Source organism: Emys orbicularis, assembly GCF_028017835.1.
Source record: "Emys orbicularis isolate rEmyOrb1 chromosome 15 unlocalized genomic scaffold, rEmyOrb1.hap1 SUPER_15_unloc_1, whole genome shotgun sequence".
Classification (NCBI taxonomy): domain Eukaryota; kingdom Metazoa; phylum Chordata; order Testudines; family Emydidae; genus Emys; species Emys orbicularis.
Window position 1 is genome coordinate 1 of NW_027045140.1, and position 24,993 is coordinate 24,993.

Below are 24,993 nucleotides of genomic sequence, written 5' to 3' on the forward strand. Positions count from 1 at the left end.
TCCCACACCTGAGCCATTCTTTTCTAGGTGACAGATCAGAGGAACTGTCCTTGGCTGAGGTATCAGCTGAGGAGGTTTTTGATCAATTAAACAGTAATAAGTCACCAGGACCAGCCGGTATTCACTCAAAAGTTTTGAAGGAACTCAGATATGAGATTGCACAACTACTAACTGTGGTATGTAACTTATTGCTTTAATTCGTCTCTGTACCAGATGACTGGAGGGTAGCTAATGGGATGCTGATTTTTAAAAAAGGCTCCTGGGGTGATGCCGGCAAGTACAGGCTGGTAAACCTAACTTCAGTACCAGGCAAATTGGTGGAAACTCTAGTAAAGAACCGAATTATCTGACCGAGATGAACACAATTTGTTGGGGAAGAGTCAACATGGGTTGAACAGGGAAATCATCCCTCACCCATGGATTAGAATTCTTTGAGAGTGTCGGCCCACATGGACACGGGGGATCCAGCGGAGATCGTGTTTGGACTTTCAGAAAGCTTTTGACAAGGGCCCTCACCAAAGGCTCTTAAGCAAAGCAGGCAGTCACGGGATAAGTCATGGGATCGTCTCATGGTTCAATAACTGGAGAGAGGAAACAAAGGGTAGGAATAAACGGTCGGTTTTCAGACTGGAGAGAAGTAAATCGTGGTGTCCCCCAGGGGTCTGTACTGGGACCAGTTCTGTTCAACATATTCGTAAATGATCTGGAAAAGGGGGTAATCCAGGAGGTGGCAAGATGTGCAGACGATTCAATATAGTCAAGCCCAGAGCTGAGTGCGAGGAGTGACAAAGGGATCTCACTGAACTGGGTGTGGTTAGTGCTGTGGAAAGTGGCTGTTCTCAGAGCCCCGATATCAGCTGCAGTAGCAGACTGTGCAGCATGTTAATTCAGCAGCGCTCGGTGTTAGTCATAAGAGAGACCAGAGACGACCAGTGCCTGCTGCCCCAAACAGCTCAAACACCCCTCCCCCACCCCCCGCTGCCAGCAGCCTCCCTCTCCCGGGAAGCAGCAGCCCCTGGGTGCAGCGCCCAGCTGTTCCTCTGCCTCTCCCTGCCTGGGGAAGCTCGTGGCTCAGCTGCTCCACAGGGAGGGAGCCCAAACACATCATGTGATTGAGCAATCTGGGGGGGGGGGGGGGGGAGCATGTAATCCTGTATTCTCCCCCCACATACACACACGCTTCACCTGCGAGAGAGACCACAGGCTCGGTTCAGTGCCGAAGGAGCTCAGGTAGGTTTATTGCCGACGAAGCCCCGTACTAGTGCCCTGGCTCTGTGGTGACAGGTGCACTAACACACGTATGCCCGCGACAATGGTACCAGCTCAGTCAGGACGCTGTCCCCTCGGCTGGACACAGACACTGTTCCTGTGACTTTGATACAAACCAGTTACGTATTGCGCTCCAGACGTTGTTAGTTACCACCCTTCTCCTTGTGCTTTGAACAAACCATTCTCCTCCATTCTCCTGTCAGCCCCTCCTTATCTTAGGAGGGGGTTGCTGCGTTCCTGTACCGTCTCTTTCAAATGTGTTTACGTAGCTACTTGAGAACTCTGGGTGTTCTTGTACCATCCTCTCGGGTCAGGTGTGTGCTTTCTTGGATGGCCAATACCTAGTGTGTTGTTATTTTGCCAAGGCCCGGCCTACTCTGGTTCCCAGCCTTTGGGTCACACAGTTAGTTAAGCCCAGGGCTCCAGCGAGGCCTAAACTGGGTGACTGAGCATCAAAATGGCAGGTGAATTTCAGTGTTGATAAATGCAAAGTAATGCACATTGGAAAACATCATCCCAACTATGCACACAAAATGATGGGTCTAAATTAGCTGTTACCACTCGCGAAAGAGATCTTGGAGTCATTGTGAATAGTTCTCGGAAAACATCCACTCAACGTGCAGCGGCAGTAAAAAGCGAACAGAATGTTAGGAACTGTTAGGAAAGGGATAGATAATAAGACAGAAAATATCATATTGCCTCAATAAATCCATGGTACGCCCACACCTTGAATATTGCAGGCAGTTCTGGTTGCCCCATCTTAAAAAAAAAAGAATTGGAAAAGGTACAGAGAAGGGCAACAACAGTGATGAAGGCTATGAAACAGCATCCGTGTGAGGAGAGATTAAAAAGACGGGGACTGTTCATCTTGGAAAAGAGACGACTAAGATGGATATGAGGGTTATGAACTCATGACTGGTGTGGAGAAAGTGACTAGAGAAGTGTTATTTACCCGTTCACATAACACAAGAATCAGGGATCACCCAATGAAATTAACAGGCAGCATGTTTAAAACAACCCCTGGAACTCTTTGCCGGGGTGTTGTGAAGGCCAAAAGTAGAACTGGGTTCAACAAGGAATTGGCCCATCAATGGCTGTTAGCCAAGGTGGTCAGGGTCACAAGTCCCCTAGCCTGTGACTGCCAGACGCTAGGACTGGATGACAGGCTGGGTCACTCGACCATCGCCCTGTTCTGTTCCTTCCCTCTGAAGCATCTGGCACCGGCCGGTGTCAGAGACCGGACACTGGGCTAGAAGCACCATTGGGCTGACCCAGTCTGGCCGTTCTTATGAGGCTGGGAGTGGGCATCAGATCCCATGGGGGCTCCCCTCAGCCCCATTGCCTGCTGGATAACACAGCTCCATTCCTCCCCTGCAGGCGCGTCGCCCCCCAGCCCCCAGGAGACCCAGTTGCTGCACTGGCTCTTCGGCTGCCCCTTGGAATCCGGAGACGTTGCCACGGAGTCCTTCCTGCGCCCAGCGCCCACCGATCTGCTGATAGAGATCGGGCCACGGTGCGTCCCAGGGCTCAGCAGGGGGCTCGGTGCCTTGGGGGTGGGGGGGAAGTTGAATAGGGGGTTCTGTGCTGCAGGGAGCGGGCCAGGGGCTCAGTAGGGGGCGCTCTCCCCTGGCAGACAGGGCTGGCCCCAGTGAGGTGCTAGGGGGTTCTGTGCTGCAGGGAGCAAGGTGGGAGGCTTAGGAGAGGGATGCTGTGGAGTGGAGGGGCAGCTGTGGGGCTGGGCCTGTCTCTCCCGGTACTGTTACCCCTTTCCTGGCACAGGCTGAACTTCTCCACGGCGTTCTCCACCAACGTGGTGTCCCTGTGCCGGGCCGCGGGGCTGGGCTGTGTTGACCGTGTCGAGCGCTCCCACCGCTACCTGCTGCAGGTGAGGTGGCATGTGGGACCCCTGGGAATGGAGGGGTGACCCCTGGGGGATGGATGGGGAGGCGTGCAGGTGGAACCCCCCCCCGTTCCAGCATTGTGGGGTTAATGGGGCTGTGGGGTGGGAGGGAGTTCCTGGGCTGCTTGCTCTTTCCCCCCGCCGATGCCCAGATCTCCAGGTGGGGGAGCAGGGGGGCTTGGTCTGTCTGTCTCCTCTTCCTGCTCCCGGGGATGGGGGGGGGGTCCTTGTTCTCAGTCCTCCTCCATCCCCAGTTCCTGTCCCCAGCGAGGAGGGGTTGGTGGTAGCTTCCCCTAGTCAACGTGTAGGGGCGGGCAGTGGGTCCCCTTTCTCACGCAGGGGAAGGGGAGACAGCTTCCCATTCTGACAGCGCCCCCGTCCCCGGCAGTGTGCCGAGCGCCCCACGCCCCCTGAGGAGGACGCCTTGGTGGCGGTGCTCAGTGACCGGATGATGGAGCAACGCTACAAGGAACCAATCTGCAGCTTCACTGTGGCTGCCTGCCCTGCCCCCACCTGGGATGTGGATGTGCTGGCGGGGGGGCGCACTGCGCTGGAGAGAGCCAAACAGAAGCTGGGTATGGGGGGGGGAGCTGGGGGGCAGAGCCTGTGTACATGGGGAGGGTCTGGGCACTGAGTATCAGGACTAATGGGGGAGGTGGGTGGTTGGGTATCATGGGAGTCAGGCTGGGGGCTGAGTCCCGGGGCTGGGCATGGGGAGCTGGGTATGGTGAGGGGGTGGGGGAGCGGCTGAGCACACTGCAGGGGTTGGGTGTGTGTGTGTGTGGGGGGGGGAGATGGGCACCCCGGGGTTGAGGCTGGGACTCTGCAAGGTGAATTACTGGGGTGGGGTGAGAGCTGTGGCTGACCCAATGTCCCAGGCAGCCCGGGTTCGGGTCTCCCGATGTCCTGTAGGGGGGGTTCTGCCCACCATGGAGAGTGCTGGGGTCAAAGGTCTATGCCCCCCCTTCCACCCTAACCCCCTTTCCCCGCAGGCCTGGCCTTCGACTCCTGGGACCTGGATTTCTACACTGAGCTCTTCAAGAGATTCGGGCGCAACCCGACCAGCGTGGAGTGCTTCGACCTGGCCCAGTCCAACAGGTACCGGCCCCGAGTCCCTGCCCTGGGGCTGGATGGGAGCCGGCGCCCCCTAGAGGGGAGAGGCCCCTGCCCCATTCCCCACCCCCCTGAGCCAGCCAGTCCCTACCCTGGGGTCTGATGGGAACCGGCGCCCCCTAGAGGGGAGAGGCCCCGTATCCCATTCCCTGCCCGCCTGAGCCAGCCAGTCCCTGCCCTTTAGCTGGATCGGAGCCAGCACCCCCTAGAGCGGAAAGGACCCATGTGACATTCACCTCCCCTCTGAGCCAGGGGCCGGATGGGAGCTGGAACCCTCTATACGGGACAGGCCCCATGTCCCATTCCCTGGTTCCCCCTCAGTCAGCCAGTCCCTGCTCTGGGGCCGGATGGGAGCCACACCCGTCTAGAGGGAAAGCACCCCCCCCCCCCCGTGTGCATGTCTCACCCCCCCATCCCTGCCCCCCAGTGAGCACAGCCGACACTGGTTCTTCAAAGGGCGCCTCCTGGTGGACGGGAAGGAGATCGAGGAGTCGCTGTTCCAGTCCATCATGCGGACCCAGGAGAGCAGCAACCCCAACAACGTCATCAAGTTCTCGGACAACAGCAGGTGCTGGCCTGGGACCCCCATCCATGGGGCTGGGAATGGGGCTCGAGCTGACAGCCAGGGTTGGATTCAAACTCTCACTTCCTCTGGGCTAGGGATAGGGGTGGGGCTCTGTGGCTGGGGGCCATGGCTGGGATGCTCTCCCCCCGCCCCCAGGGGGCAGGGATGGCTGTGGGGCTCCGTGGCTGATGGCCGTGGCCGGTTCTCTCCCCCCAGTGCCATCCGGGGCAGGGCCGTGTGTTCCCTGTGGCCCCGCGACCCATCCCGCCCCAGCCACTTTGAGAAGAGAACGTCGACCCGGCATGTCATCTTCACTGCAGAGACCCACAACTTCCCCACGGGTCAGTGTGGGGGTAGGGGGCTGTGTGTGCAGGGGAATATCTATGTACGGGGGGGTTCTATCCATGGGGTGGGATGGGGGTGTGGCCAGGGGGCTGTGTGGCAGTCTGCGGGAAATCGAGGACGGGGAGCGTGAATGTGACGGGATGTCCGTGGGGCAGGGGTCTGTGGGGAAGGTATTGTGGCTGTGGGTAGATGGTGGCAGTGCATGGGATTATGGGCTGTGGAGGGGTGGATGCTACACGCTTTTCCTGCTCCCCCATGCACATGGCACTCTGCGGTGTGTCTTTGGGGGGTACCTAGGAGGGGTGTCTGCTCACTCTCACCCTGTCTTCTCTCCAGGGGTGGCCCCATTCAGCGGCGCCGCAACGGGAACAGGCGGGCGGATCCGGGACGTGCAGTGCACGGGGCGTGGGGCCCACGTCATCGCCGGCACGGCTGGGTACAGCTTCGGAAACCTGCACATCCCTGGTGAGAGCAGGGGGGCCCCATTTTCCCCCAGCCGCAGCCCCCCTCCACCACCTGCCCCTCCCCTTCCTCAAGCCCCCCTTCTGCTCCGACTGCAGTGCCCCCCCTGGGTCACTGGGGCCCTCCTGCCCCTGGGAGCAGGCCCCAGGACACTCTCCCCCCAGCCACAGCCCCCCTCCATCACCTGCCCCTCCCCTTTCTCTGCCAGGCCATGCGACTCCTCCCTCCAGCCCCCTGACTGCAGCGCGCCTCCCCCCCTCCGCTGGGTCACTGGGGCCCTCCTGCCCCTGGGAGCAGGCCCCAGACTCTCTCCCTCCAGCCCTGAGCCCCTCCTCCACCTGGGCATGGGCCTGGGACCCTCCACTCCCCACCCTTGGACCCCCCTTGACCTCGTCTTTACACCCCAACTTCTCCTGCCCGGTGTTTGTCCGTAGGAAATGCCTCCTGGAGCTGGCTCAGCCCTTCTGTCTGTTCGCCCCCTGCCCCCTTTCCTTGGGGCAAACGGGGCGATTTCAGGCTGCAGAGCTCGTCACCTCCCTTATCCTGCCTTCCACTCCCCCCGGCCAGCCTGCCTAGCCGCCCTCCCCTGTGCCAGCCCTGCCCCCCAAGGGCTGCGACCGGAGCGTGCCCGGGACCCTGCATGGCTCTGCCACAGCAGGTCTCCTGCAGAGCAAACAGACCAGCCAGTGCCTGGCTTTCCACGCTCCCTGGCACCCCACCCCAGGGTCACCTGGCTGCGGGGGGTCTGTTTGCTGACACCCCCCCCCCCCCCCCCCGATCAATCTCCTCCTTTTAACCCTGTGGTTGGGAGGCAGGGTCTTCCCTGGGTTACTCCCTACCTCCCCCACCCCCGCCTCCCCACCAGCCGTGCCTGTGGGGCGCTGCCTGCTGGGCTCCTGCTCTGGTCCTGGTCCCAGGGCGCTGTGGCTCGTCCAGTGCCCGGCTTAGCGCGGGTTCAGAACCCGTCCTTCCTGGCCGGCCCGCCGCCAACTGAGCCATCCGGCTGCCTTTTACACCCCTTGGGGTTGGGGCTCCCGGCATCCAGGCTGGCACCCCCTGACCGTCTCTCCCTGCCCCCAGGCTACCCTCTGCCCTGGGAGGACCCGGCATTGCCCTACCCCCAGAACTACGCCCACCCCCTGCAGGTGGCCATCAGGGCCAGCGATGGCGCCTCTGACTACGGCAATAAGTTTGGGGAACCTGTCCTGGCTGGTGAGTGTTGGAGGGGCCGGTTTGGGGGGACTCATCCTGGCAGGTGGGGGCTGAGCCGTATCTTCACAGGGGCGTGCTCCCGAGTCACCCCATCAGCTGCCCTCTTGCTCCCCCCTCAGAAGGGGACCTGCCTGGCCCTCCCCTGCCCTTCTGGGGCGGCCAGGAGGCTGTGGGCTCTAGTCTGTCCTCTGGGGCGGGGGTTGGGGAGCACAGGAAGGGGATGTGCCTAGCTCTGGGGTGGAGCAGGGTGGTGGTGGTATATAACAATCTGGGCAGGGGAATGCCAAGCACTAAAGGGCCGTGGTGCCCAGTGGGGAGGGGCAGAGCGAGGGGCTGCGGGGGTGTCTCTGCTCTAACCCCCCGTCTCGGGCAGGGTTCGCCCGTTCCTTCGGCCAGCGGCTCCCCAACGGGCAGCGCCGCGAATGGATCAAGCCCATCATGTTCAGCGGGGGGATCGGCGCCATGGAGGACATTCACGTGCGCAAGGAGCCCCCCGAGCCTGGTGAGTACCCCCCAAACCCTCCCCCCTGCCTGCAAAGCACCCCTCCCCCACCCAAGCCACTCCCCAGGAAACCCCCTCTGCCTTTTCCCTCCCCACATACTGCAGTTCCCCCCCGGCCTAAGAGCCTTCCTGCCCTGCCTCCCCCACGGACCCCATGTTGTCTGGGAGCAGCCATCTGGCCCCAAGTCTTCCCCCCTTTTGCGAGGCGGGGGGCGAGGAAGAGGCAGCTCCCGCCATGGGGCTGGGGTGGGTTTTGTGGAGGTCTTACTGTTGCTCTCCCTCCAGGGATGCTGGTGGTGAAAGTGGGGGGCCCCGTGTACCGGATCGGAGTCGGGGGGAGCTCAGCCTCCTCCATCCAGGTGAGTGAGGAGGGGACCTGGGGGGGCAGGGACAGGGGGGTTTCCCTGTGGGCACTGGGGGGGGGGGGTCAGCAGAGCCCTGGGCCCAGCCCCCATCCACTGCCTGTACTGCTCCCCCTATATCCCTAACGTGTCTCCCCCATCTTACCCCCCCCCGGGACATCCCGCCCCCTCACTGCTCCTATACAGCTCTGCCCCCATGTCCCCCCACCCCCCCGCCACAGTGCAGCCCACTTAGCCCCCTCCCACAGTGGGGCCTGTCCCCCTCAGCCCTGGCCCTGTGTTACCCCCCCCCCGCTACATACCCCCCCGCCCCCCCAACAGTGGAGCCCACGCAGCGCTCTCCCCCCCCCAACTCACTTCCCAACGAAGCCCACAGTCCTCTGTGCCCAGCCCTGCCTGGGCTGTGCCCCCACATGCTCCCCCCAGCCTGAGAGCAGGGGACAATGGGGGGCATTGGGGCTGTGTTGGGGTGAGCCCCATCCCCGCCAGATGCAGGGGGACAACACTGGCAAGCTGGATTTGGGGGGGCTGCTGGGAGGATTGGTTGGGGGGGTCGGGGCTGTATCAGAAGGTTTGTCTCGGGTGACCCCCCCATCTCCCGCCAGGTGCAGGGGGACAACGCCAGCGAGCTGGATTTCGGGGCGGTGCAGCGGGGGGACCCTGAGATGGAGCAGAAGATGAATCGGGTGCTGCGGGGCTGCGTGGAGAGAGGGCAGGCCAACCCCATCTGCAGCCTCCACGACCAGGGGGCCGGGGGCAATGGTGAGGGGGGGGGCAGGGCCGGGGGTGGGGTGGGGGGGGATCAGGGTCTGGGTGGGGCGTAGTGGGGGGCCCGGTGCCCCAGCAATGGGTGACTCTTCCTGTCCCGCCCTCCAGGGAACGTGCTGAAGGAGCTGAGTGACCCAGCCGGGGCCGTGATCTACGCCAGCCGCTTCCAGGTGTGTGGGTCCCCCTGCCCCCCATGCCAGCTGCTCCCAGGGGTGTGGGGACCCCCAGCCCCTCTGTCTCCCCATGCCAGCTTCTCCCAGGTCTGTGGGGACCCCTGCCCCCCCAGCCTGCCCCATCTTGCTAGCTACTCCCAGGTGTGCTGGGACCCCCTGTCCTCCCAGCCTGCCCCGTCATATCAGCCACTCCCAGGGGTGTGGGCCTGTCCCAGTTTCAGGGTAGCTGGGTGTGACCCCATGGCTCCCCCACTCCATACTAAGGGTGGGGCTGCAACCCCCCGCAATCTACCAGGACTCTTCCCTCTCAGAGGCTGGGCCCAGCTGTAGCCCCCATCCCCGGTGTTCGGTTCTGGGGAGCTGTGGGGACTCACCCCCATGGGGCTGGCTGCAACCCTGCCCCAGCAGCGCTCCGGTGTGGGGCTGCCAAGCAGGGACACTCCCTGCCCCCAGCCAGCGGCTCCAGGGTGTGTGGGACCCCAATTTCCCCCACAGCGCCCGACCTCACCATACGGCTGCTCCCATCCCCTGTCCCCGCCCTGTCTGTCGCTCCTGAGTATGTGGGACCCCCCACATTCCCCCCCTCCGGCCCCTTCTGGGTGTGTGGGACCCCGATCCAGGCCCCCAACCTTCTCCCCTCCCCCCTCACTGACACCCATGTACCCCCCAGCTGGGGGACCCCACGCTGAGCGTGCTGGAGATCTGGGGGGCTGAGTACCAGGAGTCCAACGCCCTCCTGCTGCGCCCCACCGATGCCGAGCTGCTGCAGCGCCTGGGCCAGCGCGAACGCTGCCCCGTGGACGTCGTGGGCACCATCACTGGGGACGGACGGGTACGGGCGCCGGTGTGGGGGGGCCGGGACAGGGCTGGGGGCACAGGGCTAGGGGTGGGCAGCTGGGAGCTGCATGTGATGATGGGTTGAGCCTAGGGACAGGGAGCTGAGGGGGGACTGGTGTGTGGAAGATGGGCCTGGGGCTAGGACTTGTGTGTGGGGAGGGGAGCCTGGGGGAGGGAGAGGAGGGGTGGGCCTGGTGTGAGCTGGGCTTGAGGGATAATTGAGATTCATGTGTGGGGGAGGCACCGGGCAGACAGGGCACATGGGCTACTGGAGGGGTGTCAGTTCAGGGGGCGGAGGACACGGGAGGGGTTCGGGGGTGTGTGTGCTCAGACCGCAGGGGTAGGGTGGTGGGGCTCATGTGGGGGGGGGGGGCCTGGGCCTGAGGAGGGCTCACATGGGGGGACAGGGCCTCAGGGCTCGGTGGGTGGGACTGATGGGGGGACCCTGGTCACTGTGGGGTTGGTGCATGCGGGGTTTGAGCCGGGGGTGGGATTGGCGTGCGGGGGCTGGGTCTGTGGAGCGGTGCCGGGTGGGGTTGGCTGGGACTGGGGGGGACACTGTGGGGATCTGTGGAGAGGGGGGGGGGGTAGCACAAAGGATGGGATGGGGATGCTGGTAGCAGAGATGGGGCTGGGAGGTGGGGAGAAGGGGGTGCCACAGGATGGGATCTCAGTGGGGGCAGAGGAAGGCTTGGGCTTGGGGTGAGAGGGGGCTGGCAGTGGGGCGGGGGCGGCCCCCAGGCAGTGCCTTCCCCAGGGCGCTCCACCCCACCCCCCCGCCATGTTGGAGAACCCTTGGCCAGGCTCTGCCCCAGCCCCTCATTCCAGCCCCTTGGGCGAAGCCCAAACTCCCAGCCCGGGGGCAGGAAGCAGGTATCCCTACGGGGCTGGAGGTGGGGCGCTAACCGCTAGGCCTCCTGGCCCTCCACACCCCCAGTGCACCGGGGCATAGGATGGGGGGCTGTGACTCGTCACTGACCCCCCCCCCCCCCCCATGGGTTACCCCCCTTCAGATTGTGCTGGTGGACGACCTGGAGACCCCGATGACGGACGTGGCGCCGGTGAAGCCCAATGGGAAGAAGATGTCGGTCGACCTGCAGCTGGAGGAGGTGCTGGGCAAGATGCCACAAAAGGTAGAGGAGGGGCCTTGGGGTCACACCCACAGATCCTCCCAGCCTGTCCCCCATTGCACCCCCTGCTGGGAGAGGCCAGGGCAGGAATAGCCAGGAGGTCCCTCCACAGACAGCACTCCCAGCCTGCCCCCTACGGTGCCCCCTCTGGGAGAGGCCGGGGCTGGAGTAGCTGGGAGCTCCCCCCATAGACAGTGCCCCCACCCTGCCCCCCACGGCGTCCCCTGCTGGGAGAGGCCAGGGCTGGGGTATTCAAGAGCTTCCCCCATAGACAGTGCACCCAGCCTGCCCCCCACAGTGTCCCCTGCTGGTTTAACTCATGGATGTCCCATCTTTTCTCCAGGAATTTGTCTTGTCCCGCCACAGCCCAGCCCTCCGCCGCCTGTGCCTGCCCCCTGGGCTGAGTGTGGGGGACGCCCTGGAGCGGGTCCTGCGGCTGCCGGCCGTGGCCAGCAAACGCTACCTGACCAATAAGGTACCAGCCCCCACCCTGCCCCCCGGGGGTGTGGCCCAAGCGAGCTCCTGACCATTCAGAGGGTAGTGCCCCCTGAGCCAGGTCACGGAGTGAGGGGGAGTCAGGGCCCTGCACCCCCACTTTCTGCGATTTACTGTGACTCTCAGCCAGCTAGTAGACCAGAAGGTTTATTAGAGATGACAGGAACACAGTTTAAACCAGAGCTTGTAGGCACAAACAGAACCCCACAGCCAGGTCCTTCTGGGGGGCAGGGAGATTAAACCCCAAACTTGGGGGCTCCCTTCTCTTCCCCAGCCCACTCAAAACTGAAACCCCCTCTAGCCGTCTCACTCAGCCTCTCCCCGGCTCCTCCTCCAGCCTTTGTCCAGCTTCCGGGGCAGAAGGTGTCACCTGGCCCCACCCCCTCCTGATTTAGGTTATAGGCTTAGGTATCATCCCTCCCGTGAAGCCACCCCCTGCTAGCCCATCCCCAATGCTGACAGTCCCAGTAGAACTCCCCTGCGACATCCCCAGGTCAATCCGCCCCACTCCCTGCTCCGTCACAATCGCTGAGAGCTAGAATTGGTTACATGGAATCCGTTACATCCAGCAATGGCAAAGTTCTTGGTTCAGGCTTGTAGCAGTGATGGAATAAACTGCAGGTTCAAATCAAGTCTCTGGAGAACGTCCCCAGCTGGGATGGGTCCTTCAGTCCTTTGTGCAGAGCATCTGTTTGTAGCAAAGTCCCTCCAGAGGTGAGACGCAGGATTGAAGACAAGATGGAGGAGCTTGTCATGTGGCCTCTTTCTTTGTTCCAAAGACAAACTGCCCAGCACATGGCAAGAACAAGCCTCCGAGTTCTGTCCATAGGCCTGTCCCTGCACACCTTGCTGAGTCACAAGGCGGATCTGCCTTCTCTCAATGGGTCAGTTGTGTAGCAGGCTAGGCAGAGCTGACACCAACTTGTCTGCGGTGTCACCCAGAAGCAGAGCACAAGTGTGAAATACAGACAGGATAGAGCCAATATTCATAATTTCCACTACAAAAATGATACACATATACAGAGAGCATAATCATAACCAGCCAACCAGAACCTTCCCACAGACACCTCACACGACAACCTTTGTACAATATTTCCTGTGAATATATAACAGTGGTTGCAACAGTGATCTATACAGTTACAGATTGTCAGTAACGTCACACCCTGTCTCTGCCCACCCATACCAGAGGGTTAGTGCTTTGTGCCCCCTGGCACTGTATCTCTGCCCCCTGGGTGGCAGTATCCTCACACCTCCTGAGGGGAAAGTGCCCTGCACCCCCGTCCCCATGTCTCTGTCGTCATCCCGTGGGGGGTAATGCCCCCACGACCCCCGGCCCCAGCTCTCTGCTCCCCACCCCAGAGGGGTCCTGCCGTCCTGAGCCGTGTCCCTGTGGCAGGTGGACCGGTCGGTGACGGGGCTGGTGGCCCAGCAGCAGTGCGTGGGGCCCCTGCACACACCCCTGGCCGACGTGGCCGTGGTGGCTCTGTCCCCCTTCGAGACGGTGGGGGCGGCCACGGCCCTCGGGGAGCAGCCGCTCAAGGGACTGATCGACCCGGGCGCGGGGGCCCGGCTGGCCGTGGGTGAGGCGCTCACCAACCTGGTCTTCGCCCGTGTCACCAACCTGCGGGTGAGTCGCCCTGTGGGTGCTGGGGGGGATGCATGGGGGGGAACTGAGAGCTGGAGGGGCTGGTCTGTGTTGACATTTCCCCCTCCATAGGATGTGAAGTGCAGTGGCTATTGGTGGTGGAGGGGGCCCGTGGGGCTGTGGGAGGGCATGGAGCTGTATGGGAGTCCCGTGTCTCACCCCACTTTCTTCCCAGGATATGAAGTGCAGCCGGATGTGGGGGGGCTGAGTGGGGAGGGGCTGGTCTATGTCTGACATTTCCCCCTCCACAGGATGTGAAATTGGATGGGGGGCCCTATGGCTAATCCTCCTCTGCCACCCCCCCCCGATGTGAAGTGCAGTGGGTATTGGAGGGGGAGGGGGCCCGTGGGGCTGGGGGGGGGCATGGAGCTGTATCGGGGTCCCGTGTCTCACCCCACTTTCTTCCCAGGATATGAAGTGCAGCTGGATGTAGATGTGGGGTGGGGGGGCCATGGGGTTGTGAGTTCATGTGGCTGATTCTCTCCCCCCTCCCGCTCCGGGACGTGACGTGCAGCAGGAAGTCGGTGGGTTGTGGTGCAGTGGGGTGGTTGTCGAGCTGTCGGGCGGCCATGGCTGACCCCTCTCTGCCCCCAGGACGTGAAGTGCAGCGGGAACTGGATGGGTCCATATTGCTGGAGCTGTGGGGCAGTGTGGGGGGGGCTGTGGAGCAGTGCAGGGGGCGGGGGGCATGGGCGTGTACGGGGCCCCGTGGCTGACCCCCCTGTCCTCCCAGGACGTGAAGTGCAGCGGGAACTGGATGTGGGCGGCCAAGCAGGCGGGCGAGGGCGCGGCTCTGGTGGACGCCTGTGGGGCCATGTGTGAAGTCATGGCCCAGCTGGGGGTGGCCGTGGACGGGGGCAAGGACTCGCTCAGCATGGCGGCCCGCGTGGGCACGGACATCGTCATGGCGCCCGGTGAGTGTGGGGGTGGGCTCTGCCCCTTCGCCCTGCCCCAGCAGCCCCCCACCCCAATCTCTGTGAGCCCCCTCGCCCCTCTGTCTCCAGCCGCCCTGTGTCCCCGGGCCCCCCTCCGACAGACCTCCACCCTCCCTCGGACCATGCCCCATGGCAGCCACGTAACCTCTCCACGGTCAGCAGGCCGGGCATCTGTCCATGGGGAAACTGAGGCACACCACCAGATGCCTCATCTCCCATAAACCTCCTCTGTTAGAGGGATGTGCGCACCAGGGCCGCCCCATGTCCATCCCGAAAGCTACTGCCCCATTCCCCCTCTGACCCCACTGCAGCCAATCCTCACTCCCCCATCCACCCCCCAAAGGGCCCCGATTCATCCCCTGCAGGTGTCCTGGCTTTCTTGCCCCCGGGAGTCCCGAGTCCTGCCCTTCCAAGCTATCCTGGCCCCCCAGACTTCCTCCTTCCCTCCCCCCCCCCCCATTCCAAGTTAGCTGGACTCCCCACTGACCCCATCCCTTCTCCCCACAGGGACATTGGTTGTCTCAGCCTACGCCGTGTGTCCGGACATCACGGCCACCGTCACACCCGACCTCAAGTGCCCCGATGGCAAAGGTGAGGGGCAGGGGGCTGGTTGGCTCAGGGGTGCTGGGAATGGGACACGGGGCCTCTCCCCTCTAGGGGGCGCTGGCTCTGATGTGCCGCAGGCCAGGGACTGGCTGGCTCGGGGGACCCTGGTGTCCGGCTCTGACCCCATCTCTCTTGCCCTGCAGGGGCCCTACTGTACGTGGAGCTGTGCCCGGAGCGGCACCGGCTGGGGGGCAGTGCCCTGGCGCAGTGCTACTCCCAGCTGGGGGATCGCTGCCCAGACCTGGAGAACACGGACACCCTGGCAGCCTGCTTCCGCGTCACCCAGCAACTGCTGCAAGGTGTGTGTGTGTGTGTCCGCTGTCTGTCCCTGCCGCCCCCTGCTGGGGGGGATGGGCCCTGCTCTGGATGTGTTTGTGTCCCTGCCACCTGGGGCTGTGTGTGTTGGGGGGTGGAGTGAAGCTGGCATGGGTGCCCATCGGGGCTGGGGGGGAGATGGGGGGCTGGGGGGACCTGTCCCACCCTGTGCTGTCCCCCCCAGAGTCGGTGGTGAGCGCTGGGCATGACGTGAGCGACGGGGGGCTGGTGACCTGCCTGCTGGAGATGGCCTTCGCCGGGAACTGTGGGCTGCAGGCCGAGCTGGTGGCACCCAGGGCCAGTGGTGAGTGGGGGGCCCTGCCCCGAACCCTACAACCTGGTGGTAAATGGGGGACCTCGCCCTGAACCCCCGTCCTGAGCCCCCCAGCCCGGCAGGGAATGGAAAACCCCACTGCAAACCCCCTCCCCAAATCCTCACCCTGAACCCCCCCACAGCCTGGTGGGTAATGGAAACCCCCACCGCCACCCCGTTCCCCAAATCCTCACCCTGAACCCCCCCACAGCCTGGTGGGTAATGGAAACCCCCACCGCCACCCCGTTCCCCAAATCCCCACCCTGAACCCCCCCACAGCCCGGTGGGGAATGGAAACCCCCACCGCCACCCCGTTCCCCAAATCCCCACCCTGAACCCCCCAGCCCGGCAGGGAATGGAAACCCCCACCGCAACCCCCCTCCCCAAATCCCCCCCCAAACTCCCCCACAGCCCGGCGGGGAATGGAAACCCCCACCGCCACCCCGTTCCCCAAATCCCCACCCTGAACCCCCCCACAGCCCGGTGGGGAATGGAAACCCCCACCGCCACCCCGTTCCCCAAATCCCCACCCTGAACCCCCCAGCCCGGCAGGGAATGGAAACCCCCACCGCAACCCCCCTCCCCAAATCCCCCCCCAAACTCCCCCACAGCCCGGCGGGGAATGGAAAACCCCACCGCAAACCCCCTCCCCAAATCTGCACCCTGAACCCCCCAGCCTGGCGGGGAATGGGGGACCCTGTCCCATAACCCCTGCCCTGAGCCCTCCCATAGCCCAGTGGTGAGAGCCTGGACCCCTCCCCCACAGGGCCAATCTCACTGACCACCTCACACGAGCCCCCCCCACTTAGATCCCCCAGTTCTCCGCCCCCAGCTGACTCCCCTCCCCCCCAGCCCTAGAGGTGCTGTTTGCCGAGGAGCTGGGCCTGGTGCTGGAGGTGCCCAGCGCTGTGGCAGGAGACGTCTGCAGACGGTACGAGGAGGCTGGAGTGCGGTGCCTGCCCATCGGGCACACGGGCCCCCTGGGCCCCCGGTCCATGGTGAGTGGGGCTGTGGGTCGGGAGTGAGGGGTACGCCAGAGCTGGGGGAGCCCGGGGCTGGGAGAACAGGGGGCTGCAGGTCAGGACTGGGGGCACTGCAGGAATGGGGGGAGCCCAGGGCAGGTAGCAGGGGGCTGCAGGTCGGGAGTGAGGGGCACCGGCAGAGCTGGGATGGGCAGGGCTGGGCTAGCAGGGGCTGCAGATCGGGAGTGAGGGGCACCGGCAGAGCAGGGGGGAGCCCAGAGGGGCTGCGGGTCGGGAGTGAGGGGTACCACAGAGCTGGGGGGAGCATAGGGCGGGGAGAACAGGGGGCTGCAGGTCAGGACTGGGGGGCAGCACAGAGCTAGGGGGGAGCCCAGGGAGGTAGCAGGGGCTGCAGGTTGGCAGTGAGGGGCACTGGCAGAGCTGGGGGGAGCCCAGGGGGCTGCGGGTCGGGAGTGAGGGGCACCGGCAGAGCTGGGGGGAGCCCAGGGGGCTGCGGGTCGGGAGTGAGGGGCACCGGCAGAGCTGGGGGGAGCCCAGGGAACTGCGGGTCGGGAGTGAGGGGCACCGGCAGAGCTGGGAGGAGCCCAGGGGGCTGCGGGTCGGGAGTGAGGAGCACCGGCAGAGCTGGGGGGAGCCCAGGGAACTGCGGGTCGGGAGTGAGGGGCACCAGCAGAGCTGGGGGGAGCCCAGGGGGCTGCGGGTCGGGAGTGAGGAGCTGGAGTGCTGCTGTCCCCCGGCCGACGCCCCTGCGTGCCCCCCAGGTGCGGCTGCGGGTGAACGGGCAGGAGGAGCTGGCGCGGCCCGTGGGTGAGCTGCGCGCCCTCTGGGAGGCTACGAGTTTCCAGATGGAGCGGCTGCAAGCGTCGCCCCACTGCGTGGAGCAGGAGGAGAGGGGGCTGGCGCTGCGCCAGGGCCCCACCTTCACCCTGACCTTCGACCCCGAGGTCAAGCCCCCGCTGCTGTGCCAGATGGGTGAGGGCCGGGGCCCCTGGGGGGAGGGAGGTGTGGGAGGGGGCGTCCCTGTGATCCAGTGGGGGGAGAGGCTCTCTGGGGCGGGAGGGAGGTGTGGGAGGGGGCGTCCTTGTGACCCAGCAGGGGGGGGGAGAGGCTTTCTGGGGGGGGAGGGTGGTGTGGGAGGGGGCGTCCCCAGGTCTGGGGGGAGGGGAGGGTCTGCCAGTGGGGGTGCACCGAGCCCAGCAGGCCCTGGTCTCTAACCCCACCTTTGCCCCCAGCCCAGCCAGGCCCGCGCGTGGCCATCCTGCGCGAGGAGGGCAGCAACGGGGACCGCGAGATGGTGGCAGCTTTCGTCATGGCGGGGTTCCAGGTGAGACCCCCCCCACCCTGAACCCTGCAGTCCTGCCCCCCTCCCCCCGCTCTAACCACTACCCCACTCCCCTCTCTCCCCAGGCCTGGGACGTGACCATGCAGGACCTGTTCACAGGAGAGGTGACTCTGGAGTCGTTCTGCGGCCTGGTCTTTGTGGGGGGCTTCAGCTACGCGGACGTCCTGGGGTCTGCCAAAGGTGAGACCCCTGAGCCAGCGTCCCGCCCACACACCCCTGAGCCAGCATCCCCACCCCTCACCCCCTGAGCCAGCGTGTCCACCCCTCACCCTTGCCAAGCCACCCAGTCCCCGCCCTGGGGTCGGTTGGAAGCCGGCGCCCCCTAGAGGGGACAGGCTCCAAGCCCCATTCCCCACCCCCCTGAGCCAACCAGTCCCCGCCCTGGGGCCGGATGGGAGCTGGAGCCCCCTAGAGGAAAAGTCCCGATGTCCCATTCCCCACCCTTCTGAGTCAGCCGCTCCCCGTCGGGGGCCGAATGGGAGCCAGTGGCCCCTAGAAGGGAAAGGCCCCGGGCCCCATCCCCCCCAGGTGACTGACCCCGATGTCCCCTTGTCTCCAGGCTGGGCAGCTTCGGTGACTTTCAACCCCCGGGCACGGGCCCAGTTTGAGGCATTTCGCCGGCGCAGGAACACGTTCAGCCTGGGCATCTGCAACGGCTGCCAGCTGATGGCGCTGCTGGGCTGGGTGGGGGGCGAGAGCCCCCAGAGCGACCCCAGGGGTGAGTGGGGCTGGGGGGAGGGGCCTGTCGGTGGGCTGGAGGGATTGGGGAGGTGTCAGGGTGACTGGGGGGGGAGATTTGGAGGGCAGGTGTGGTTGGGGCAGGGGCGGTGTCTGGGGGTATCGGATGGGGGCGTGTTTCTAGGGCAGGGCTCACTCTGTCTGTCTGTCCGCAGGTGGGGCCGTCCGTCCCGGGGTGCTGCTGACCCCCAACGATTCGGGCCGGTTCGAGTCGCGGTTCGTGGCACTGGCCATCGAGGAGAGCCCGGCGGTGATGCTGCGGGGCATGGCTGGCTCCACCCTGGGAATCTGGGTGGCGCATGGAGAAGGTAACAGCTCTGCCTGTGCTGGGGGGCTGCTCGCTCCACCCCTGTGTACACAGCCCCACGCCCCACCCCAGAGGCAGCTGCATCTCAGCGCTGGGCAAGGGGTCCCTGTAGAACCAGCCCCTGCGCCCCACCCCAGAGGAGTGGCTGGGGGGTCCTTCCCTAATATGGTGGGAGGGGTCCTTGCCCTGTTCTTCACCTGCCCCCCCCCCCCTTCCCCTCCTGTCGGGTGTGTTTCTCCGTCAAGCCATGGTCCTGTGCGTGTTGCACTCGAGGTGTCCTTGCGGCTGAGACGGGAAGGCTTTTCCCCAGCAGGCTCCGCTGGGCCGTACCTGCCCCCTTCTCCCTCTCAAGCTGTGCCCCAAGAGCGTGGAGCATGGTGCGGACCGACCGCCTCTCCGGTTCCTTTGCAGCACCCGTGGTCAGAGATGGGTCCTCCCGCTGACGTGGTGGGGGCGGGGGAGGGTAAATTGTTCTTTCTTAACCGTCAGTGATAGAAAAGTTCCTTTCAGAGCATTGGGGTGCCCGTCAGTAAACGAGGGGCCTCTCGAGAGAGGTGCCTCTGGATTGGACTCTGCTGGGATCCTGCATCCAGGTCTGGTGCCCCCAGTTCAAGACGTCCTAAATCGATTGCAGAGGGGTCAGAGAAGAGCCAGGGAAAGGGTCAGAAAACCTGCCGTAGAGGGAGAGACTCCAGGAGCTCGAGCTATTCAGCTTGACAAAGCGACGGTTTGGGGTGACCTGACCCCCGTCTGTCAGTACCTACCTGGGGAACACACAGTCGATAACGGGCGTTTCGGTCTAGCAGCGAAGCTCCCTCCACCGGCTGGAAGATGAAGCTGGACAAATTCAGCCCGGAAATAGGGTGTAAAATTGTCCCTGTGAGAGCAATGACCCATGGGCACAATTTCCCGAGGGCTGGGCTGGGTTCTCCATCACTGACCAGTGACTGGACACGTCTCTGAAAGCTCTGCTCTGGGAATGACTGTGGGGCCGTTCACGAGGTCAGCCGAGATCTTCCCCACGCTCCCGTCTGGCCTGGGAATCCACGAGCAAACCTGAGAAAAAGCTGGTCCCAGGCGGGCTCCCTGCTGGGCTGGGGCGCCCGTCTGAACCGGCCTGTAGCACACGGTGCCCAGTCCCTACAGAGATCCGCTTAAATCCGCCTTTTAGACCTGAGAAACGCTGCCAGCCGCCTGCCTGGAGCCTTCACCTTCCCGTCACGCTGGACAACCTGACGCTAACAACGTCCCTGCTGTGCAGAGACGCTTTCGCTCTCTAGGACGGGTGCAGCCGCCCCCGCGGCCCCGTCTCGGTGGTGCCCCTTCCGGGGTGCGGCTCCCCCTGGCAGAGCCTCGGCAGACGCTTCTCCAGAGACCACGAGTGGGAGCCCCGTCACTCGGCGGTTTGGAGCGTCTGTCACCGAGCTCATGGGACCTTCTCTGCGAACCAGAAATGTCCAACCTGCTCCCAGCAGCCCAAGGAAGGCACTTCAGCAGGGACGTGTTTCTAGTCGCACGCTCAGAGCCACTGATGTCCTTGTTCCCCGTCCTTCTCATCACGAGTCTTGGGGAAGATTGGAGAAAACAACAGTGATCCTCATGGATCCCACGCAGCCAAGGCAGATCTGGCCCATGGGCATTCCCCAGGTGTCTGCATGGACTGTCTCCACAGGGATACAGCTTCCCTAAGCTTCCCCTCGGATGCTCTTGGATGTCCACCTGAACCAGGTCATCCATCACCTGGTGTTGTGGATCCGCAGGGTAGGTGCTATGGCCCCATCTTTGGAGCGGTCTCCAGGAGGCCCCTGTCAGTGTGCCAGACCCTCTAGGGCAAGCCAGGCCCCTTCTCCACCTGCTTAGGCTGGACCCGTGGGCCTTCAGCCCCCCCGCTTGCCCCCCTGAGCTCCAGTCAGCGGGTCCCACTGAGGGGGGCTGTCCCCGAGGGAGACTTGTGCACGGGTTTGCGGTGACGCTCACACAGCAGGTTTGTTAGCCAGCTGGCTCACAGCAAGGCAGCCCTCCGGGTAGTTAAAACATCGTCCATCCTGGTGAGCCCAGAGCCCAGCCAGGCTGTGGGGAACCCCTGGGCCAAGCTCTGTCTGTCTGTCTGTCTGTCCTCCGTCTGGCTCCAGCCGAGAGCCCCGACTCCTTCCAGCCCCCAACTCTTATCTTCCCCCCCACCCCCCCCAACCTGTCCCGTCCTTTGATCTCCAGCTGGGGAAATGCTGTTTAGCCTTCCCAAGGAGAGGTGGGGGGAGGGTCCATCTCCCTCTGGGTCATTGGTTGCTTAGTGTCGCTGTCCGGGCCATTGTATTTGCCTTTGTCTTCTCAGATGCTCCATTGATATAGGGGCTAAAGCCCCCTATAGCTTGGCGACACCCCCACCTCTGTCCCTCGGCCAGCCCCGAGAGCAAACAGCCCTTTCCCACCCCACTGGGTCACAGTGCAGCATACAGGGGAAGCTGAGGCACGCATTAGCTTCCAAAAGATTGCCAAATATTCCAGCTTCATGTCACCTGCCTTCTAGCCAAACCACGTGTCACCAGAGCGCTCCACTCTCTGGACGTCTGACGAGCCTTAGTGTCCCCTCTGCAGAGAACGAGACGTAGGCGAGGGGAAGCGAGCTCCTCGCAGAGACGTGCAGTGAATTTCAGGCTGTGTCCTGCCTGCTTGACCCGCCCCAGGCTGCCGTGGTAGCTTCGCTCCGGGGTGTCTCTTGGAGTCTGGTTCCCTGCCTTGTACAGTAGCTGGAGCTCTTGGAGAGGGCGATCCCTGAGTGTCTCCCCCACCCGCTCTCCATCCCCGCCGCCGCGGGTCCTTCCCCCAGAGTGTGTTTGCCAAGCAGCTCTGTGCTCAGCCTTGGTTCGGTGCCGGAGAAGGGCCAGGAGCTGGCCACAGCTAAGGAAAATCCCCCATCTCAGCACGTGAAGGGCCTGCCCAGCTCGAGTGGGGCACACCGGGGTCCGCCCAACTGGGAGAACCCCTGTTGCTGTACCGGGCAAGCAACTGGGCTCCCCACGCCCTGCCCTGCAGTGCTGGCCATCTCGACAGTGAGAGAATGTGGGGGGCTCTACCTGCCTCCCCCCCATGCCCTGCCCCAGCTCGCATGCGGTTTCACACTCCCGAGGCCACAGCGGGGTATGGAGGCAGTGGCCTGTTCTGGGGGGTGTCCCGCGGGGGTGCTCTGCCTGTCTCACCCCCTCTTTTCCCCTGCCCCAGGTCGGATGCGGTTCCGCTCACCCGAGGTGCTGACTGCAGTGACGTCAGGGGGCTTGGCGCCGCTGCGCTACGTGGATGACCAGGGCCAGCCCACCCAGGAGTACCCCCTGAACCCCAACGGCTCCCCGCTGGGCATCGCCGGGCTCTGCTCGCCCGACGGGCGCCACTTGGCCATGATGCCCCACCCCGAGCGCTGCGTCCTGCCCTGGCAGTGGGCCTGGATGCCGCCCGCCTGGCGCTGCACCATGGAGGTCTCGCCCTGGCTGCGCATGTTCCAGAATGCCTGCGAGTGGTGCCTGCGCCACCCCGACGGGGAGTCCTGACTGCGGAGCCCCGGGCGCCAGCCGGGTCTCGGATCCAAAGGTTTGTCCCCGGGCCAGGGCCGGCACTAAACCCGCCCTGGTGTTATCCGGTGTCGGGTGGGGGGAGCACATCACCCCGCCCCCTCCGCCGGGACCTCGCGCGCACCGTGTGTATGAGGAAATGCTAAGGGGGGCTGGACGTTGCGCTTGTAAAATGCCCCCCTCCCCCCACAGAGTGACCTCGTATGCACCGGGCATGCGAGATCACAGGGTGGGGTGAGGTCATGCTGGAGGGGGCGGGGTTTGTGTGAGAGAGGTTGCACCGGGGGGCGGGGTCACATGAAGAGGCGGGTCCACGCTGTTTCCAGAAGGCCCTTAGCCCTGACCCCCTACAGGGCCAGCCACCCCCGGCCTGGAGACCTGTCTGCAGTTCCCCTTCCTGGCCACTGGGGACAGACTCGAGGAGGAACAAAAGCGCGTGTGAGGGGGTCAGTGGGGGAATAGAGTCTGGGGGGGCAGGGAGGTGGGTCTGGAGAGAGCCTGGGGAGGGGGTCAGTGGGGGGAATTGAGCCAGGGGTGTTGGGGGGAAGGCAGGTTTGGAGAGAGCCTGGGGAGGGGTTCAGGGGGGGAATTGAGCTGGGGGGCTGGGGGCAAGGACAGCTCTAGGAGGAACAGGGCAGGAGGAGGATGGGGGGTTTAGTGGTGGCCCCTGAGAGGGGTGAGGGCGGAGTAGCTGTCAAGCAGCCCCTGCTTGCTGGTTAATGGGTCTGGGGGCTGGAGCCCAGAGGAGAGGGTGGGCCTGCGCCCGTCACCAGACCCGGGGAACGGGGTGTGGAACCCCCATGCAGAGGCCAAGGATGTCTGAAAGCCCTGGGGGAGACTGGGAGGTGAGGAAGAGTGTGAATCAGAGGGGACGGCTGAGGGGGCAGAGTTGGGGGGGCCGGTGGAGGACAGCTAATGCCATTGCTGTAGATCAGGGGTTCTCAAACTGGGGGTTGCAAAGTCATTACATGGGGGGTCGCGAGCTGTCAACCTCCCCCCCCCCCCAAACCCCACTTGCCTCCAGCATTTATATCGGTGTTGCATATAGTAAAAAGTGTTTAATTTATTGGGGGGGGGGGGTCGCACTCCGACGCTTGGTTTGAGCCCCACTGCTGGAGATGGTTCATTCCCCCACCATGACAATTCACACCGTCCCTTTTGCTGTCACCAGCACATCCGTGATGTAATACTGTGGGGGGGTCAGGTCTTCCCCGGGGCACCGGGGTATTTACATGGCTGGCAGCTCCTTTCTTTCCTCCCCCTGGAATGAACTCAGCCAACCTCCTTCCCATGAAGCCTTCCATGAGCTGGCAGCAGCAGACAGAGGGGAGGCAATCGCTTCTTGTCCCAGCGGAAGGTGGCCCTGTTCCCTCTCATGTCATTCGTTCCCTCGCAGGGCTGGAAGTTCCCATGGAATTCAATACCCGGCTCGGACAGCGACACAGATGCTGCTGCTGCTTGTCCATTTGTGCAAAGGAAAAACTCGTTTTTAAACCGGACCTTGGTTCATGGGAAGGGAGAGTGGAAAATCCCGGAGCTGTCTTTGGGCTGAGACTGGGTCTCCTACGTCGTGGGACAGGACTGGCCAGCTGGAGACAGCCCCGGGCTGGGATCACAGGCATCACAAACCCCTCTGTCAGTGACAGCTGGTGCATTGAGAACGGCCCAAAGCCGGACAGAGTTGGACCTTACAAAGGAAATTCAAACCAGGGAAAAGGTTCTGTTGTCATATAAATAAAAAGAAAACAAGGAAAGAAGTGGGGCTGCTAAACACTCGCAGTGCTGCCAACATAATGATTTTGTCACTAGATTTCGGGACGTTTTGGTTTCCCTAGCAAAGAAATGTCACAGTGACCCGTGTAAATGCTTCCCCTGTAAGTGGGGCTCAGCTTCGGTTCCTTGGTGATGGGGAGGGGGTGAAAATCCAGCTCCAATGGGTAGGAGAGGAGACTTCTTCCCCCGAGGGAAAAAGTTCTGATCTGCTTGGTAAAAACCAGCCGACCCCACTCCCTGGCTGAGTGTGGTGCAGGGAAAACCATTTCTCAACAGATCTCTGAGCCTGTGTCCACTGCAATGTTACCTGGGGCATGGTTGTCACGTATTGGGGGGGAGGGATGTGCCAGCACTGGCTAGGCAGGTGGGACAGGTGCACTCTCCATCACCCACCACCAAAGCCAGACTCTGCAGCTCTGATTTTTAAATGAGCCGCTCCATTATCGTGTCTGGGATTGATGTCAGACTGACAGGCCTCTAACTACCTAGCTCATCCTGTTTATCCTTTGTAAAAACTGGCACAGCATTAGCTTTCTCCTGGAACTTCCCCCGTGCTGTACGATCTGTTGACAATCAGCATTAACCCCCAGCGAGCTCCTCGGCCAGCTCTTTTGAAACTCTTCCCTGCAGGTTCTGTGGGGCTGCGGATTTAAACATGTCCAACTTTGGTAACGTTTAGCCTGCAGCGATACCAGGGGAATGGAAAGTGGGATGAGCCTGCATCATCTGCTTTTAACCCCTTGCCCCTGAAATACTGCTGAGTCTGGGGAGTAGCACGGACTGCCAAGGGAGAGTACCTAAAGTCCCTCCTATATTCAATAGAGGTTAAAGTTCATAGCTCCAGCACTTCAAAGGCTGGAGGGGACCATTGTCAATGTCTAGTCTGACCTCCTGTATCACACAGGCCGGAGAACGGCCCGTTGGCCCCAACCCCTTCCCAGAGCAGAGCTTTCAGAACCACATCCAATTTCGCTTGAAAAATGGCCAGTGATGAAGAATCCACCCCAACAGCTGGGAAATTGTTCCCCAGGTTAATTACTCCCACTGTTCACAAGTGACGCCTTCTTTCCGGTCTGAATTTGTCCAGCCTCAGCTGCCAGCCGTTGGGTGGTGTCAGACCATTCCCGGCGAGATTGACAAGCCCATTATTAAATATCTGTTCCCCATTGTGCCGGAGTGGGGATTTTCCATAATATTTTGTATGAATAGCGTGTGTGCCTCAGTTTCCCCTGTGTGGTGCATGGATAGCAAGGAGGTGGGGAAAGGTTGTTTATTCTCTGCAGAGACACGGGGTAACAGGCGTCTGGCTGTGTGGGGTCTGGGCCCCATGGCCACGGGAA

General features: G+C 63.2%; 1 protein-coding gene across 1 annotated transcript; it reads left to right on the top strand.

The window, feature by feature from the left end:
• Positions 1–2,646: 2,646 nt before the first annotated feature.
• Positions 2,647–23,326, top strand: LOC135894852 (phosphoribosylformylglycinamidine synthase-like; the record flags this gene model as incomplete). Its single annotated transcript, XM_065422963.1, has 28 exons — positions 2,647–2,782; positions 3,049–3,154; positions 3,558–3,744; positions 4,162–4,267; positions 4,710–4,850; positions 5,064–5,188; positions 5,529–5,657; positions 6,735–6,866; positions 7,240–7,368; positions 7,654–7,727; positions 8,336–8,492; positions 8,607–8,668; positions 9,342–9,503; positions 10,522–10,641; positions 10,982–11,113; positions 12,530–12,760; positions 13,512–13,692; positions 14,221–14,304; positions 14,463–14,618; positions 14,819–14,938; positions 15,800–15,945; positions 16,692–16,902; positions 17,163–17,254; positions 17,338–17,452; positions 17,832–17,990; positions 18,166–18,318; positions 21,537–21,899; positions 23,277–23,326. Coding segments are annotated over 27 exons (3,869 nt in total), but the record flags the coding sequence as incomplete, so codon positions are not given.
• Between the last annotated feature and the right edge of the window lie 1,667 nt (positions 23,327–24,993).